This window comes from Chironomus tepperi, unplaced genomic scaffold, assembly GCF_022539635.2.
Source record: "Chironomus tepperi strain 1889 unplaced genomic scaffold, CSIRO-AGI_Ctep_v1 contig_217, whole genome shotgun sequence".
In the NCBI taxonomy this organism is placed as follows: Eukaryota; Metazoa; Arthropoda; class Insecta; order Diptera; family Chironomidae; genus Chironomus; species Chironomus tepperi.
In genome coordinates, this window is record NW_027226339.1 from 2416615 (window position 1) to 2437174 (window position 20560).

At 33.8% G+C, this 20560-nt stretch overlaps 1 protein-coding gene across 14 annotated transcripts in view; it reads right to left on the reverse strand.

The window, feature by feature from the left end:
* The window catches only part of LOC139090145 (dystrophin, isoforms A/C/F/G/H-like), a 239027-nt gene that overhangs the window by 191815 nt on the left and 26652 nt on the right, over positions 1-20560 (reverse strand). For 7 of the 14 annotated variants that reach the window (XM_070639867.1, XM_070639857.1, XM_070639859.1 and 4 more), the window contains exons 2-9: positions 12957-13013; positions 9357-9511; positions 9276-9288; positions 7214-9169; positions 6016-7124; positions 5687-5842; positions 5318-5479; positions 2520-3428 (exon numbers count right to left, since the gene is read on the reverse strand). In XM_070639867.1, coding sequence (XP_070495968.1) covers positions 2520-3428; positions 5318-5479; positions 5687-5842; positions 6016-7124; positions 7214-9169; positions 9276-9288; positions 9357-9511; positions 12957-13013 — 4517 coding nt within the window. Of the gene's footprint in view, positions 1-2519; positions 3429-5317; positions 5480-5686; positions 5843-6015; positions 7125-7213; positions 9170-9275; positions 9289-9356; positions 9512-11552; positions 11692-12956; positions 13014-19763; positions 20370-20560 lie in introns of those variants that run through there. The other 7 variants (XM_070639864.1, XM_070639863.1, XM_070639862.1 and 4 more) reach the window with 6 other exon arrangements.

Here is a 20560-nt window from a genome sequence, read left to right on the forward strand (position 1 = left end):
AAGTTTTTTGAGGTGATAATGAACAAAAATTTTTGGTTGTGAGAATTTTGTTGAATTTGTTTTGTATGAAGGATGTGCTGGATTTGAAGGATTTCAGGGTGGTTAGGTATTTTATGAAATATTTACAAAATTCCGATGAAATCCAGGTTTGGGAGGTATTTTATGAACATTTCTTTCAAATCCAATCAAATTTACCAAAAACATGAAATCCAAATTTTGAGCCATATCCACAATTTTAGAACTTTTCCAAAAGGATTTTCCAGTAATTTTTCAAATGTTTTCAATTTTTTAGTTAGGGTTGTTCAGTAATGACATTTTTAATTTATTTTAATTTAGAGGGGCCATTTTTAATTGGGACTACCCAGGGACGTAATCTAATTTGCACGAGAACAGATGCCATGTGGTTCCAATAGCCACATGATCCAGAAAAGTGATGAAAAAATGAAAACTTAACTAGCGGATACATAATTTGTACAAACAAAGCCAGCAACAGAGCTTGATAGAAAGTATTATTTTGGAACCTAAGTTCCACATAAGAGCTTGGTTGCAGTAAGGAAGTATACAAGATGTGTATCCAAAAGAAGAATTGGGGCTGACCTCCTTCTTTTGCTGTGATAAAGTCTGCAGCATGGGAATAAGACATAAAAACTATGGCATAGTGCAGGATTGTGACCGAATTCGGTAAAAGATCAAAGTCACTCCGTTTTAGGAGTTTTTTCCTCAAGAAAATTAAAGAACGTTGATTCTTATGGAAGTATTTGATCCCGAATTCCCCTCTATAGGGGAAGGAACTTGTGGCTAAGATCCTTTATGATGATCTCTAGGTCTAAATTCTGATTCAATCTTAAACATGTCATTTGAGCAATTAAACGTCATTTGTGAACAACCCTCAATGTACCCATTTTTTTGACCAAAAATTGTCAACAAAACCTAATTTCTACCAATGACAAAATTTTTAATGTTAGACATTAGTATCGTAAATCTATAAAAATTTAATGAATGTTTGTGTTATGATTTTAATTATTTCCAATTTACATGATTTGTATCCATTAAATTCATCTAATTGAAGAAAAAGTTTATGACTTGCCAAAATTTAATAACTTTATGTACAATGAGGAAATATGAAGCTATTGATACAATGAATGATTGATAGTGAAGATAGGTGAAGTAGTATAGTAAAAAATAAACATTAAATTAATGGTAATATACAGTGATTAGTTGGTAAATCATACCAGACATCCAGTTTTATGTGAATCAAATGTTGAGTGATGTGAGCCCGATTTACCATAAATTATTGTAAGTTTTTATTATCCAAATGAATGTTTAGTGTTTATGTTGAATTAATTATAGTGACGAGTTTGTGTTTATTTGCTTATGAGCTATTATAAGGTGTGCCTGAGTGACATTATATGATTTCAGACATCCTTATAGTAGCTATTTAATTAGAGTTTTGGAAAATGTCAGTGAATTAAGTGTAATGATATCTATATTGGAAGTAATAATATATTGATCTATTTTGACATGATTGATCAATAGCAGGCTTCTTATTAAATATTATTGAATCTAGTTCCGAGCAGCACATGTAGGCAATGTCAATTATTTGGCTACCGAGTTGAAGAGGCTGTGATTAGTCAACTGTATTCCTAGTTACAGTCTTGACATTTCATGGCAAGTTACAAGATCCCAATAGCAGCCTAATCAACCTAGACTTGACATTAACAGTCATTTAGTCCCTATTAGGTAAAGAATATTCTCTGATGAACTTGCATACCTTAAACATACTAGATGAGCATGCTTATTCAAGTCTTGAGAGCACGCTTTTTGCCTACTAGGGAGATTGTCATTGACAGCAACCATTTTATGACAATTATTGTACCTTAGCAGGCAAGAGATTGTGCTCTCAAGAACAGTAAGCTTACTCTCAGCTGAGTGTAACGCTCACGAGTATGCTCATTTAGTCTCCTGAGCATGCTCTTAACCTGTCAGGGATATATAAAGTAATTAACAAGTTTAAACCATTTTACAGCCATTGCCATCATCTAACACTCGGGATTCCACTTAATATCACTATCATCTAAGTCATCTGACACACTTCCAAACTCTAAAAACCTTTAATCCAATCGCTGCACCATTGAAAATGATAAACCATTTGATAATTGACACCAAAAAAATAAAGAAGACATCCACAAGATCCATAATGATGTAAGAGAAGTAACTTTGTACAACAAGAATATACATTAAGAGCAAAAGCAATAACAAATGAGAATCTACACTTTATAAAGCATCAAATTCTTAAATTACATAATAAGCATTTGAACTCTCAACTTTGATGCAAAGCATGCCACGTCAATGACTTAAGACATTTCACAATTTTAGACATATAAATTGCAAGGAATTGATGTTAATAATTATGTACAAGATTAATTTAATTCTATATCCCTTGCAAACAAAGACAAACAAAATTTTGGACAGCACCAACTGGCACTTCCATGACAAAAAATATAAAACATTGAACTCACCACAACAATCTTCTTGACTTGATCATGCAGCTTCTTAACCTCATCCGATCCAGGCTTTAAATTTGACAAGCTCACTTCCATCGCTTGTAATGCATCAATTGAAACTTGATCGATATTTTGAAGTGTTTGAAGCATATCATTTAACATCTTCTTGTCTGTATCTAAATTTAGGAATTCATTGAACTCGCGATCGACTAAACTGAGTCGATCATTAATATCTGCTAGATATGCAGCATCGACAATTGTTTTATATTCATCAAAAATTTGATGACATTTTCTTAGTTCAGCTTCAACTTCATTGACTCTTTCGACATCAATTTCATGATTGTTGTTGTCCATTCGGTCGTGCTTATTTTTGCCAATCCATTTGACAACAACTTCAATTGTCTGATTAAATTGGGTCAATAGTCTAATGATTCTTTCAAGTCCATTCTTACTCGTTGTGACTGTATCACCAAGGGTATTGTAAAGATGCTTTAATGTGTCGATTCTTGTGTTCAACTTCTTTGCATCCTTTGTGGACGGTTCATTACATAATTGCCTTCCTGACTTGATTATTGTCTCAATTTCTGGCTTCACTTCTGACAATGTTCGATAAAGTTTCAAGCAGTGCTGATACTGGTCATGTACATGTTGACTTCCTGCTGATGCTAAATCTAAAACACAGCAGCTTCTCTCGACATTCCTAAGGTCTGCAATTGCACGACTTAATTTGTTCTCGAAAATTGCTTGCGGGGATGTAAACTTCTCAAGCTTCTCCTGACAGTGAAGGAAACGGTCTTGGAGTAAATTTATTTGATCTTGATAACGGTTTGCAGCTTCAATTTTCCCATGAGCCTTGTACACCTCAACTTGATGCTTCATATCATCCAAGACCTTAGCATTTGCTTGAAATTCTTCTGTCAAACGCTGTGGATGAAGAAGAAGGAAAGGAATTTAAAGAAAGTATAACTTTTAATTTGTAGTCACAACGATGACAAATTAATTGCTTTTAAGTAAATCTTACGTCACATTAATTCAGTTGGATATGCATGTAAAAATATACAAAAAATTGTTAAGAGAAGGGAAAATTTATGAGTGAGTGAGACTTAATTTCGAAAGTGTGAGAGGAACTTTTGTAGGAATAATAAGAAGAGAAATGAAAAATGTATCATCAAAAATTGTGTCTGTGGAGCATCAATTAGGTTTTGAGGATTGATTGTATTATTATCATGTGTATCTTTGGGAGGTAATTTTTGGGTAATAATTTTCGTGGTGACAGCAAAATATGGGAAATTGAGATTTTAAGACATATAATGGCTGTTATTAATTCTGGGCTGCTTCCCAGAGTTGGTATAAAAGGGGTTTTATAAGTTTTTGGGCTATGATCTAGCAAAGATTTGCGTTTGCAAAGGATGTCTGTCTTTAATCAATGCTAAGACACTTGAAAAGTATTGTTAGACTTGTCTTTAACTAAGACTAAACATTGCGGATACAAAAAATTTTCTATTTAAAGGCAGACGTCATTAGTATATCAGTCTAAATCATTCAAACTTTTTGATTTCCTACAGAAGGTAAGCCAAAAATGAATCCATAGCGGTAGGTTGAAATATGAATGGCCTTAACACCTAGAGAACCTAATAAACTTTTTCGCAGGGCGGTTCTTATTTTTTCTTCATTTTAGACTCTGAATTTTCTCGAAATTTCTAAAATTCTCAGAATTTCCTGACATGAATTATGAAATTCTATGCTAATCATCTACTGTAGTAAGCAAATGCTAAAGGATCTCAAAGATCACGCCAGGAAGTATTGAGATTTATGGGAGTTTCCACGCCATGACTAGCTTTTGTTCTAGTGGTTTGACTCAAAAAGTCATTGACTTGTTTTAATCTTCTTATATTTCAGTGTACAGATGCAAAGACTTTCAAAGTCCAAAATATAAATAATAATTAAAAATTGAGTCGGCTAATTAAATAGAACATGACCCGATCAGCAAGCGTTACACATAGCAACCAAGAGAACCTCACGATTAGAATCCAGTGATCCGCTGCATTCTAAGCGTTCTGTTCTCTTAGCAGCTGTGGGAACAACTTTTTAGCGCATGCCGACTGGATCAGATGAAGTGTATTGTAAAGCAAATAAACTAGTGACATGACGCCACTAACTTCAGAATGCAAGTCATACAACTCTAAACTGATTATAATCACAGTAATCTAATGCAACAATATTAAATTTTAAATCTCCATATTTTTATTTCAATTCCTTTGCATTAAACCGCGCATTGATAATATTTTTATTCTGGGTTGAAAAATCAAGCACAAGGTTAGTCTTTACAGCCTGGGAGTGAAATTGTATAAAAACAATGAATAAAGAATATTCAGTACAAATTGTGTATATATATGCCCTGAGTTATTGCTGTCTCCGTCTTATGTAAACATCTGTTTTCAATTAATCCACATGTAATAAGGTGTAAATTGTATATACATTGGAAATTGTTACTTACTGCATGCAATAAATTTTGTAAATGTTATGATTTTACATATGTGGAAATTACTGTACAATTTTATTAGCAAATGATCACTAGATTTTGATTTGAATTTTTCATTCTCTTCCTTTACATTTTCTTACTCTCAATTTTCTCTTTTTTCGGGTTTTATTTATAGACCAAACACGTGAATGTGGAAATAAACATAAACATAAAAGTGAATCTCTTTTAAAGATGCAAAGTGAAGAAGAAAAAGGTGATAATATTTGAACATTGTGGTGCATTAGTGTCAACATAAAGACATGTTTATCAGATAAAAGTATGAGGAAATCACCTGAAAATCGTGTGGTAAGCATTCGAATGTTGTATCGTGCTCAATAAAATCATTCAATAAATCATCAACACGGAATATCCATTGCTGTAAATCAGTGACTTGTGATTCACTTGTTTGTGCCTCTGATACTGCCTGCTCCAGTATGTGAATCCTCGTCTCGGCCTGAAAAACAAAATTTTTCCAATTTTTTGGTTCATGCTTAATTTTTAAAAAGTTTTGTTAGAATTAGGATAGGAAGGTGAAATGTTTGAAGACTTTCACAAATAAAAACATGCAAACAATAGATTAGAAATTCTTTTGGATAGACCATAAGAGTCCGTTTTAGAATGTCTAGCAAGCATGATACATAATTAAGACATTTTTGCATACCTGATGATGTAGCTGCTCCCTTCTGTCCAACATTGCGTTGATTTCGATGTTAATTTCATTTCGTAGGAAGCTTAGGTCTACAAGGTCCTTGCCGACTTCCTGGATTTTGTCGATTCGTGACTCGGATGAGTTGTTTCTTAAATAGTTCTCGATGTCCTGTAAAATTGGAAATATTTAGCATAATTTAGGTCAAATCAATGCCCGGTGGACATGTAACAGAGCTTGCGTAACGTCTGCATGGTGCCAATTGTCTCTTAATTGGAACCAAGCTCACTCACATCACGCAATTCTAGAGCCACAATGCCTTTAAGTCTAATCAAAGTACTTACATCAAGTTCCTCAGAAATCTCTTCAGCATCAGCAGCATTTTCTGGACTTCTCCTCAACAACTTGTCAAGTTTATCCAAATATCCAGCTTCAGATACCAACAAAGTCTTCAATTCCCCATACTGTGCTGAAAGATGCTCCAAAGAAGCAGTTCTTGAATAAACCTGTGACGTGACTTCACTCCATCTTGCACTTAATTTCGTCAACTTCTTGGCAAGCTGTGAAAAGTTGCTGTCTCGTTTATTTTGCAGAAGTTCGTCACCTTTCAGTAACATTTCATTGCCTGACTCGTTAAGTTCACGGAATTTTACAGTCATTTGTTCACAGGATTCTTTAAGGGTTTGGAATTTAGATTTTACTTGGAATAAGTCATTGACATTTTCGAGCAAGTTATTGGCTGTATTTGGTGTATTTTTCTCAAGGTCATCAAGCCATGTTTCCATACTGTCAATTCCAGTCAGCACTTCTTCGGTCTGTTTTTCAAATTCTTTAAGAACTGCCGTCTTTTTTGCTGATTCACTCTTTTCATCGACTATTGTGACTATCGCATTATTAAGGTCTTTCCAGCTCTGATCAAATTGCTCAAAATCGCGCTTCCATTCAACCCATTCAGTTCCATTTTCACTGGCACATGATTCACTGGCTTCTTTAATAATTTCCTGCATTTCTTGCATTTCGACTAAGCGTTTCTGAAGGTCTTCAGGTGATGCTGAATGAGCATGCTGCTTATACCAGTCTCTAAGGTCAGCAAGTGTCAGCTTAATACTCGTTAAATCTTTATAAAATTTCTCTTTCTTAAAGTCAATTTTGGCACTTTCGATAAGATCCTCAATCTTAAATCCAATCGAGTCATACTTTGATCCTAATTCTTGAATATGCTGATTCTCAACTTGAAGTTCCTTTGTTGTTTCTTGTTGACATTCATCAAGTAAATTCTTTGCCTTTTCATAGTCTTCAACTTGATTTTTAAGCTTATCTTGAAGTTTCTCTAAAACAGTAATTTGTGTCTTTAAGTCAAGTTGATAAAGGTCAGCTATCGATGTCTCAATTTCGTCAACAAAATAAACCATATCCATTATACTCTCGTTGAGTTTTGTGACCTTTTCACTTTCTACAAAAAATAATAAAATTTGAATAAGAATTTTGATTAATTTAAATGACATGGGTCTATAAGGTCAATTACTAATTAGCCATACATACCTTCTGGCTTAGTTGCTTTTTCGTCATCTTCAACGACTGTTTCGACAGTCCGTGCAATTAACGATTTCCTTCGTCCATCAATTTCGGTAATTCTCTCTTCAAAATTTAGCCATCCAGGCGGAATCGATACTCTTCTGGTTAATGACTTGTCGACATGGAAACCCAATGACTCGATTCGTTGATGCTGAATGTCAAGAATTTCATCTAAAGCTTCAATTCTGTCGTTGATTTGCTCGACTTTTTCAGCAATATTAAGTGTGGATAGATTGTCAACTTTAAGTCCTTGCGTTACTGTCTCAAGATTTAAAACATAATTTTGGAGCTTCTTTAAATCAGCTCGACAAAATTCTAAGCATTTGATTCTATCAATTGCTGTACCAATTTCAGTCACTTCCTTTGTTTCCATATCTTTTAAGCATTTCTCACGGGAATCAAGCCATTGATTAATAACTCGATGTTCCTCTGAGAGTTTCGTCCATTTGTAGCTTAAATCCTGTAAATTATCCCATCGTTTACTTGTCCATTTAACAACATGCGACCATCGTTCCTCTAAAGCAACTAACTTATCTTCTAAATCTCTAAAGTATTCGGAATCTTCAATTATCACCAAGTTGCTTAATGACTCAACAAGTGACTGTTGAGCTTCCAAGTCTGCTTGAAGTTTCTTATGCTCTTCCATTTGCTTCCTCAAGCCATCAGGATCTGGTCCAAGTTCGGACATTCTTGATAATCTATCTTCAGTTGCCGTAAGAAAGCCTTTAAGTTCATTGACCTTTTCAAGCTGCATCTTTGCTAGATGTTTATGGACTTTTGTTTGTGTATCAAGTGCTTTAACTCTTAGTGCCTCCCATCGTTCATTTAATAGGAATAGCTGGTGTTTAATTTCATTTTGTTCTTCAATCGATAGACCAGATGAGTCAGTCAATAATTTTGTTCCTTCCTCAAGTGCTGATCCAACGGAAACTTGATAATCGGCAAGTTTAAGCATAAAATCTTCATGTAACTGAAATTGTTTACGAGAATCAGTTAAATTTTCTGGAATTGGATGATCATCGGCTATTGTATCCTCTGCTCGAAGTAATTTGTCAAGCACATCCTCAATTGCTGATTGATATTCTGTTATTTCAACAGAACAATTTGTTGCTGTTGACAATGGCCGTTGATTATTCTTAATCTCCTCATTTGGCTGATGATGTTCAATTGTCTGTACAATATTTACTTCCGTACTTATGAAACTATTACGATTCTCATTTGTCAATCGTCTCAAATCCTCAATTGACTTTGCCAATGAAATTTCATCCATTTTACCGTCAACATTGAGTTTTGCTTTCTTATTTTCTGTTTCACCATCACTGTCACTCGGTGTCTGTTTCATCTCGTTCTCATTGAGTAATTGTATCTCGTCTATGCTCTCATCACTCAATCTCTTACGATCAGTATCGAGACCTTTCTTGTGAATTGCATTATAAAGACACATTATATACATTAGAATACTTTTACGGTCGGGTCTCTTTACATTCACATCTTCAGGATCTAAAAGTTTCTCGATACCTAACTGATCATAGGCCATATCGAATGCCATCTTTAATCTTGCATTTGGATGCATCTTTTTAGCTGCTGCCAAATCAAATTTCACTGGAATGGTTTCGTAGAGAATGTACAAGAATGCTAATCCATCGTTCCACGATTGTGTAAAGTCATTAACCTTTAAGCCATGGCGTTCAGTAAATTTACAAACCCACGCCTTTAATGACTTTTCAATTCCGCTAATTGCTTGTGATGTTACGAGCTGCTGACCATCAAAGCTCAACGCAATCAACCATATGAGACCGAGTGTTAGTTTTGAATTACCACTGACTATATCATCACTGGATATGTTGACCATTCGCACGCCATACTCTTGAAGGACACTAAGGGCTTTGTTGATATTACTTATGAAATGTACACGCATGTGACCTTAAAAAGGTAAAAAAAATGTTTAATTAATTGCCGGCAAAAATGAAAAAATTTAATCAAGCACAGCTGAATAATCCAATAAAATTCCATGTCCACATTTACTCACCACGCTCAGGTTTCTAAAAAAAGAAAATCAGTCATTATTATTTTCATGTCATGTGTCGGGGGGAAAAATGATATGACTTACGTATTTTTGATTCGTGAGAACCTCCAGTAAGGCCAATAATTTATGTCCATCCTGTAAGTCCTCATAAAGATTCTTTACTGGGTCAAATCCACCCTTTGCCAGATGATGATTAATCCATTTTGTAAATGTCTTTTGTTGCACATCTTGTCGCTCGTCTGAGAATAAAATGAGAAAAAATAAGGTGAGGAAAGACACTTTTAATAACGTGCATCATTAACCGTCGCATCTTGTCACTTTTTACTGAATATTTGCATCTAAATTATCCGACGAGCATGTTGCGATACTTAAAATACTTTTCTATTGTCGAAATTTCATTAACCAAGCAAATTAGATGCAAATTTGTTCAGTGCTAAAAAGAAGACAAATTAATCAAGTCTGTGCCAGTTTGAAGGAAGTGAATTATGTGTGACTTTTATACATTATAAACAAAAAATAAACAAAAATTTTTTATTAGGTCATATCAGTAGCAATTAAAGCCACGGAATTTTATTATCTGTAGCAAAACATCAAAAAATTATTAAGTTTATTGAGAATTAAATCATTAACTAATGGGAGAACGATTGCGAAAAAAAAAGTGAGATGCGGGAGACACAAACGCGATAAGATTATTTGTTGCTACTATCAACCTTTGTTGTTTGATTTCTTAGTAAGAAAATATGAGTATTGAGAGATTTAAGGCAGTGTTGTTAACTAGAACGTTGACTTGACTTGTTTGAATTTAAATTGGGATTGTCTATAATATTGACTTAGAAGTTTAAGACCAGAACTTGAATACAACTCAAATTTTATAGGAAATCGAGTCTATTAGAGTCGACTTTTCCAGAAATTCAAGTCGGCATTGAGCTCTGTTTCAGATCAAATACAAAGGTCTACAAACATTTGGTGTCTACTACGGTGATCCTCAAACTATGCTTCGCAAAATGCTTGTTTGTCACCTTAATTCATAAGGATATCGTGAAATGTATTGGATCATATGTGCCATTTTGCACTCAATTAAGAGTTCATACGAAAAAATCGATGAAATATTGATTCATGCAATAATTCGCTTTGATGCCGCCTGTATGATGATAATTAGACAATCAGATAGGATCAAGGCATACATCTCACATTTCACTGTATATGAGATTATTAAGAGAATTTAAAGACATCTTCATGACACACCGGTGACTCATGATAATACGTCATAAATCGTAATATGAGCAAAAATGATTTAAATGGGTATTAGTTGATCAAGACTGACATGTCGTCTCTTATATGGGGTCTAAACATTTTGATCTAAACACTGGAAATCCTAGTCAAAATGTATGCACTCCTAGTTTATATCTAGCCTAGATCAGTGTCTTTCAATTGTTTTTAAATAATTACACTCTTAGTAGTCGTTCACTTATGCTTGATGTCAAAGGCGAAGAGTGTTCATCACTTAACTAGTATGAATCTTGTGGATCACTAAACTTTCTCGAAGTTCTATTACTAAATATTAATCCTGAGTAGAAAGATCTTTATTTGATCAGCTGAATGTCAAGTTCTGAGGGCCACTAATCACATCTAGATGCTGTCATCCAAATGACATTTTCCGGTCTTAGAATTAGTTATACAACTAGTCACAAGAACTCCTGTCTACTCGAGAATGTGGTTAAGAACAGTTTTAGATACACTGACTCAAATTCATGAAAGCCTTAGTTCTACACAAATATCACCCCTGGCAGTCATTTTTAAAGAATTTTGAAGAAATTTGTAAGGAAAGCAGACCGGAAATTGCACGATAATGACTAGAATTTGGTTTTAATACTACACGAGAGTGACTCAAGAATCCAAGTTAACAACACTGCAAAAAATTTGTTGATGCCGTAGCACATATCACAAAAAACTCATAAAATTCCGCCCACTAATCCAAAATTTCCTTTGAACATTTCTCATATTTTTTGTTTTGCAAACTTCCAAACCTTAATAAACACCTCACATAAATCCTTTCACAATGAGTATTCAAAGAGTCACACAGCCGATTTCTCATTTCACTGTTGTGTCACAGACTTGATATTATAAAAATTATGAATGACAATAGTGTAAACATCATTAACACTTAAAAAAACATAAAGATAGAGAGTAAGAGAGTAAATTTCAGCAGATACTCGCACCAAGATGAAAAAAAAGCTTTATAGCACAGAGAAGCCGCTAATTTAGTACACGGTCACACACCTTCTTGTGATTGTACATCAGTACTAAGAAGCAGGTGATAATACATTTTATGTCATATGCTTTATTTGTTTATTTTTTAATATTTTACTGTTTATATTGCGTGTGACACAGGAATATCTTTTCAAGATCAAACAGCGACAAAGCGGTATGAAAGATGAAATTAAACTGAAAAATTGACTCAAAACTGATAGCGCCGATCTCATTTTTCTTATGGAAATCATCTTTCTCTTATTATATAAAAAAAAATATTATTTTTTTTTTCACTCTGTTTTGATGATGGTGACCAGATTCATATACATTTGCGTACATTCAGAACAATATGACTTTTTTGTCTATGCAATTATCAATATGCTGTCAATGTATATAAATGTTTATAGACTGAAAATTGTGTAAATTGTGTAGAAATGTCAGTTTTATCAATGAGAATGTTGGAGCCATGCATGTATTTTTATGTATTTTGATTGTAAAACGCTGATCAGTGTTGTTATCACGTTGTTTGACTAGTTTAGACAAAATTAGACTTGGAAATGAATTTGACATGACTTTGACATGGGTTCATTTAGGGTCTTTTGCATTGGTATACTTGGTATACCTTATGTTATCTCCATATGACTTAAGGGAAAGCAAACTCCTTTAACGGAAAACAGTTTTAGCAAATGTTCAACTATGTCACAACATGTTCTCAACCGTGTGGCTATGTGGTCTCAACTGTGTCGCTACATAGACTCAATTATGTTGCCACACAGTCTAAACTGTATCACTACACGGTTTTAACTGTGTCGCTACACGTTTCAACTGTGTCACACGGTCTCAACTGTGTCATACGGTCTCAACTGTGTCAAACGGTCTCAACTGTGTCATACGGTCGCAACTGTGTCGAAACATAGTCTTAAGTGTGTCGCTACACGATCTCAACTGTGACGCCACATGGTCTTAACTGTGTCACCGCGTGGGTTCAACTGTATTATCATACGATCTTAACTGTGTTGCCACACTGTCCCAGCTATGTTGCAACATCGTCTCAACTATGTTGCTTAATGGTCTCAACAATGTTGCATCAAAGTCTCAATTGAGTTACCACACATTTTGAACAATATAGCCACACGGTCTCAACTCTGTCACCACACGATTTTAACTGTATCGCAACACAGTCGCAACTGTGTCGCCACACGATTAGACTGAAATTAATTTTCTAATCCATAAAAAGCCTCATAATTTGTTCCCTTCATGAACTAAATGTCAATGTCTATCACTATGTCTTGTCTAGACAAAGCCTAGACATCATGACTAACAACACTGATGCATAATCTTTATCATGTACGTTGGATGAATGTGTAATAACATTTTGAAGCCAAAATTCAAGTTCAATAATTTTGATAAGAAGAATAAAAAAAAAGAAGTTACGTAATTTTCTGGTTGAAAGCCCTTCCAATGAACTTGTCGAAGTCTTTCTATCGCTATCTTTAATCGAAAGTAGAAAAAGAAAAGAAGATAATTTTTTAATAAATTACACTGTAATTAAAGCATCTTGTTGCTCATAATTGTCTAAACATTAATCTTCATCAACACAATTTTTTTCTAAAAAAAATAACTAAAAATTCACAATAAAATAGATAAATGTTGGTGATTATTGTGTGTTCTCGTCTGAATTGAATTAAAAATGAAGTTAATTTCTCACTCAAAATAAATTAAGTACAAGGCAAATTTTGTGGGGATAGAAAACAAATCCTTTGCGTTGCCTTTTGACGTTCAATTTTTACATGCTCAAATTTTGTTTTATTCTATTTAGTGATGGGCAACCTTTCATTCTTTACAGCACACCTTGATGGTAAGCCTCGACTCGTGTGCCACAGCACACAGGTTGTCCACCACTGTTCTATTTCTATAACATCATATAGTCTTTACACATAAGATCATGCAGTTTTGAGATTATTACAGTAAATTGTATAGGAAGTGTCTGCTGACACACGGTTTTTTTCATGGAGTAGGTTGATCAGGTCATAGATATTTTGTCACATAATATTTTTTATATGATTGATTGATTTAAATGTTTTTATTTTATTTTTGGGATTTTTTATATTTTTAATTTTGGAATCTATTCTATTTTTAAACACACAACTAGGAGGCTCATCAGTCAAACAAAAATTGAACATAATATCTACAAATTACTATGAAGTTATACTTAACGACATGGTTTATCAATCGATCGAAAATCAATAATAATCGTAATCATCGATCTGTTCGTAAACTGATCGATCGATCACTTTTTCATTTGCTGATCGATTGAAGGTTCATGCTTTATGACACCGAGGATAGTGAATTAATATATGTTAAAGTCGAGTTAAAGTAGAAATTCAATTAATTCAAGACATGAATGTTATTAGAAGACTTATGGAACTTCATTTAGTAATGTTTTTAAGTCTAACGCTGTAGATCAGTATTGTCCAAGCTTGGTTTACCATTAACACAACTGAAACAGTTCACGACATGCGATTCATGACATTTCTCAAAAATTTTATCGATATAACTGTATATCGTAGCACACAGTTTGGACAACACTGCTGTAGATGGTAAGACATCATGCGGGTTACCAAAGAACTCGCACTCGGAATCGTTAATTGACTAGTGGTAGCCAATAGAGCATCATACTACATTCATGAGAGGTCAAAGATCAAAAATGATCTCGACATCCAGCGAAGTAAGTAGTTAAGAAGAATAAGAGATCTTCATCATTGCCGTAGTAAGATTGATTTGAGCTATAATTCGCATAGCCAATAATGAATTTTTATCATCCAATTTACGCGCATAATGTACCCTAACAGACAAAGAGATCGCTTTTAGTTACCGTGGTTATCTTTCTGAACCATGAAAGCATGATCCTTGCCTGTTGGGGATGAAAATTATTGGTTTTTGTTGCTCAAAACGCTCGATTAAGTATAAATACCTGACATTGTATAATAAAACACAATTTCAATATCAAGGATTGAAGTTTAATCCCTCTCCTATTTTTGTACACACTTCAATTTATTAGAATTAATTGAAACAAAAACCCAAATTTTCTGGATCCGCCCTTAATCACAGTATATTACCCAACTTTGAGATACATTTTCAAAATCGCTGCTATAAACAGCAATATCCAACAATAACGCACTAGAGTTGTCACAATATTATCCAATTTTCACCATTGCATGACCAAAACCCATCAATATCCATCCAACAAGTCACTGATACAAAAAAAAGTAAAATTTTCAAAAGCAGAAAATTACTTTTCGGAAGCACACGTGACATCACAAAAGTCTTGTAAATTAAATTTTATAAAAATAATTTCAGTTGTATTGAATGTTAAAAATTATGACGGATGTCATGAGTCAATATAACTGATACCATAGCTTTAAAACATTTATTTTTGACACTAATGAGTCAGAATCTTTCAATACGACAATTTCTAATCAATTCGACCAGAATCATGACTCCTACGCCCATAGTAAATGTTTATTTTTGTTTATGACAATAAAAAGTTTTTATGCATTTGTTTAATCTATTTTTGTGACTACATTTTAGTGTATTTTGGTATATGGAACGTGAGAAGATCACCGAATGATGAACATAAATCTTTTAGCATAGCATTTTAGGTTGTAGATTCAGTAAGAGATTGATACACGCTAATTATTACTAAGTGGCTGTCACTCTGTAACATTCATATTTATTATCAAGCATGTAACATCCATAGCTATTATCAAGCACTAGTCATCAAATTTTCATATCGCCAAAATGGATATAATACGCATAAAGGTGAAATTGGACGCAGAATTAGGTGCGAAAATAAAGAAAAAAATTAGAAAAAGAAAACAAAAATATTTTACGAAAAAAGCACGGATCAAGGCTTAATTATTCTCACTAAATATTTAATGAGCTTGTTGATGAACAAATTAACTTTTTTTCAGTTAAATATCAAAATAAACGTGATTTTCAAGTTCATTAATATAATTATCGCGACATTTTGTTGATTGGCAAAAATTGTTTCTTTGATGTCAAGTAAAATGTGCCGGCTTTTAGCCAATAAGTTGCATTCTCTGCATTTTTAGTTGATTGTCTGGGTTTGTGGGTCAGAAAACTTGAAAATTAACGTGATTTTATAAAGTTGTTTTAAAAATTGCAGGATTGAAGACGTGGACGAGCTATAAGATGGCTAGCTGGCCTGAAGCATCTAAAATGCAGGCCTAAAACCTTGGACGAACCATAAAAATCAGCTTAAACTGTAGGTCTTCGCATTTAAAGACAGACCAGCGGTTCTAAACTGAACCCTTATTATTTTAGATCTGGTATCTTATCCGTGCTCATTATTGTGCCATTCTGCATAAGAATTAGACGAAACAATTGGAGACAAACTTGATTTTATGCTTGATGTTCTTAAAAGTCATTTCCGAGAATACCGAGTATCATTCCCGAAAATGATACACAAATAGCACAATGTGGCAAAAATTTTTCCTTAAAAATGGGTCAAGATCATTCGTTTCGTAGCCTTGAGAGACCATCACGTCTTGCCATGAACTCGGCGACTAAGAAGTGTTCAGAAAATCGCTCTGTCGACCAGATTAAAATGTCGACAATACTGAAATAATTCCCAAGATATGAATCACAAAAATTTATTGAAATTCTCAGTTACCCTAAATCCATTAATCATCAAATAATTCCATATTTACAAACAAATTATTGAAAGTCATTGTACATAAATCCACAACATCCACAAAGACTATTTTTCACGTCCAACTTGTAAATAACAAGAATTTTCTGATAACTTGCCCAACTTAAAATCTTAAATTAAAATCCCACAAATTTATGAAACACTTTAGATTTACTCTAATTTATTCATTTCGAGATCATTGGACATTAAAAGCTGCAAAAACACCTTCAGTGCTGAACAATAAATAAGACACTTAATAATTTTCTTGCTGATAGCACCCGAGCGGCACAATGCGATGAAGTGGATTTGTCGTCATAAGGGGATTGAAGTCAGCTCCTGAGCGACACTAATGAATAAGGCTTCAACATGGAGCTTTAAAGGCTCTGCTAAACTTCCTTTATTAACACCAAATGGAAGCCACCTCCGTTTGTCGGTCATATGGCTGTCAAAAATAGGCGGGTTACATTTTGAAACTCCGCGAAGCTTCTTTTTTTAACACTAAATGGAAGTAGCCGTATGGCTGTCGTATGACCGATTTTTGGATGTTAATAGGGTTTTTGGATGTTAATAGGAGAGAGTTGGTTGAACCTTAAAAGCTCCACAAGGAGCCTTCGTCATTTGTGTCGTTTCGGGACTTCGCGACTGTTACTCTAGCTTCAGAACAATTTAACGTCTTGCAGTTAATACAGCGACGTCGAGATGCTCTAGTAAACGCATTGTGCTGTTCGGGACAGTTATTATATGTTAAAGCAGATCAAAACGATGCAACATGTTCGGCAAAAAAAAGAGCATGAAAATTAAAAGAAGAAAAATTGATTGTAAGTACCATCATAATTCTTTCGTGTGCCTAATTGCCTTTGTTTTTATTTATTTTTGCAATGTTTCATTCATGAAAATAAAAAGTAAGACATTAAAATAAATGCGACTTCAAGTGAGACGAAAAAAAAGAATCTTCTCTCATGCGCTATAGGCATAAAATTTCTACTGTCAAATGAGTTTAAATCATTACTGCTTTTTTTTCATCTTTGAGAGAGGCTTTTAACTGTAAAATTGCAATATTTTAAATATTTATCATTTTTAATTTCTGTCAATTAAAATTATTTTTCCAATTTATCATACATATTCTTGATGATCTGCGGAAACAAGAATTTTTTGGCTATTGGAATGTCAAGTTCATACTGCGAATTTTTCTTTTATGTTTGAATAATTATTCAAATTTGAAAAACTGAATGTTGCTTTATATTTCTAATAATTTATGAATATTTTCACATAGAACGGTGTTCATCCCGAGCGACAGCTTCATTTTGCATCCATATGACTTTCTCTATTTAGAATCCGAATTCAACCAAATTTGACCTAATGACAGTCATATAGACTTCAAAAGGAAGCTTAGGAGACTCCCCTAAAGAAACACTAAACATTAACACTAAAATAAAGTCACTTCCATTTGGAGTCTATAACTGCCATTTATCCTAATGCCACCTTAGGTTCAAATTGTCGACTGCATTTCCGCTTAGGGACAAATTTGCCGAATCCAATTTCTTGAAACCTTGATCTAGAAGCCATTAGTCCTAAAGCATATACACTCAAAATTATTTCATCCGACACAAAGACATACTTCATCCGAAACAATAGAATCTTTCCTTCCGAACAAAAGAAATTTCATCCGGATGAAATACAGTGTCAATGCCTTGATAAATCCGATCAACACATTGTGATCGCTAAGGTACCGCTTAGTCGTCGTATCACATTATACGGGAAGATGCGATATTGTCCTAATGGCACCGTGATGGCGAATTTCACGATTTTGTCACCGTGATTCCTCGCATTTTATCACTCGGATTGACCAAAAAGCAACCGTATGGACGTTGAATGAAGTGAACTCATTTGTATTGCTCGGATCAGGTTTAAAAAAACAATCGTAAACATTTCAAATGCGAATTCATCTTAGTCATGGAAATAATGCGAATTTCATGTCAGGAATTTGTCAAAATTATGTGTAATAATATTTTTGAAGCTAATTCGACTCTAGAGAATCACAATTTACATTAGTTCCGTAAAAACGTCACTTGATGTTTTATTCAAATGATCTCACATTTTTGGCATCTTCCAACCTATTTACTTCAATCCATGAGGTTCCTTAATCAATTAACTCAAAAGAATCTTAATTAACATTTATTTCCAAAACATTAAATCTTCTCAAAAATTCAGGCTGATCTCAATTAAAACGCAATAGGAAGAGAATCCCCTTGAACACAACCAGTACAAGCGAGTACCAGACACATATTTCCAAAATATCAAAGCAGTCTAGCTCAAAATTGAAAGAATTTAAAGCAATTTAGGCACAGCTTAGCCAATTAAGAATTCAACGCAATTTTACAAAATTTCAACACAATATAAAAAACTGCACACTGAGAAATTTATATCACAGGTAACTGAACACATTATCAGACAGACGAACGTAAACAATATCGACTTTTCTACTGGATATTACACTTAATAAATGAACAAGAAAATCTTTTCTTCTTAAAAGCGAGCAAAAGAAAAATATTTAAATTGGGGTCCGTTCATAGATAATGTCTATAGTAAATAAAAGGTCATTTACCGGATATGGTCGAAAATGGGTGTATCCTACTCCATAGTGAGTCGAAGTGGCTCGGTGGTGGAATACTTAGTGCTTCAATACATTATTATTGAAACACCAATTCAGCGTTCGGTTCGAGACCAGTTCGAGACTCGTCATGGGAAATTTTTCACATGTCATCAAATAAGTGGGTCGTATCCCTGTAGGTCTAGGGTAATTCGGTGAATCCTCAATAGTTTACCCATCAGTAACCTTGAAAGACATACAAAAGCGCAGCTATGGATCTTAAGGTCTGAACAGCTAATTATTATGCTACTCTATGCCCTGATGGATAATTTGATATAATTTCTAGCTAATAACTAAATACTTATGGTCCAATAATGTCATATTTCACAGAACTTGTCGAACAAAATACATTCATTAGTCCTGTTGGTCTTACTCTTAACTAGACGATGAGTCAAGGTTTCCTCGAGATAGCATATTCAAGAAATAAGTAAACTTCTAAGGGGCCGTTCACTTATTACGTTACGCAAAAAAACGAATTTCTAGACCCCCCTCCCCCCCCTCGTTACAAAATGTCGTTACAAAAAAATTTTTTTTGTTTGAGGCTGTTACAAAATCCTAGACCCCCCTCCCCCCTAAAAAGCGAACGTAATAAGTCATACTTCTAAGGGACTATTAGATTCAACCCTTAACTAGACTCCTAAGTTGAATTTAGAGCGGTGATCAAGCTCCAAGTGATCAACCGGCTATCTAGTAGCAGTGATCTAACAACCGGCTTCGAGTAAGATTCCGAAAAATCCGGCCTCATACTAGAGTCAACCTGAACTAAATAAACTATATTGCGACCTTTTCACATCGTATGCCTTTCTGATTTACTTCATCAAACATCATTTATGAACGACTCCCCCAAAACAGAATAATATTAAATATGAACACGTACAGTCAGTCTCATCTTCCACTTTCTTTAATTTCCTCAACATTGTCGTAATATTTCTCTTTTTATTTTTCTTTCTTTCCTCCTCAATTTTACGCGCCTTCCTCTATGAAATTTAAAATGCACACTACATTCACAATTAGTCTCATTGCAAATTTCATATTAACATGTTTTGTTGCAGTTGTAAAATAAAATTGTCACACATAAAAATTATTATTTTGTATCTTCAATGAAAAAATTATAAAGTCACATTGTTTACACTTTTAGGCCATGCATTAACATAAAATAATAAAGAATTGCATGAATGTGGGCTGTGTTGTCTTGAGACAAACAACAAAAATGACATTTTATTGCTGTCGTGTCGCACTCATAAAAATTGTACATTTTTGTCAGCCAAAAAGTCACTTCTTTTATTATTTTTTTTTAACAATTAGAATTTTTCACATAATTGAGCAATAATCTCTGGTCCGCGACAGTTATAAAGCGATTATTTTATTGTTCTGCTCATCTCTTTTCCTCTAAATTAAATGCGACAATTTTTAATTTTTTATTTTTATTTTTCTTTTCTAAAGTGGAAATTCTCACAACATTGAGGAAAGATCGCGACGGTTCCGCGTTTCAAATACAACTGAAACAAAATACCCCTCTGACTAAAATCTTTCTTCATTCTCAATTTTTTTAACTGAATATTCTGTCAACGAAGATGTAATTAAGTTTTCAGATTGTCTGTCTACATGACTGATTGATTTGTGTTGATGATTTGAAAATGAAAGTATATAAATTTTTTACTCGATGGAATGTAG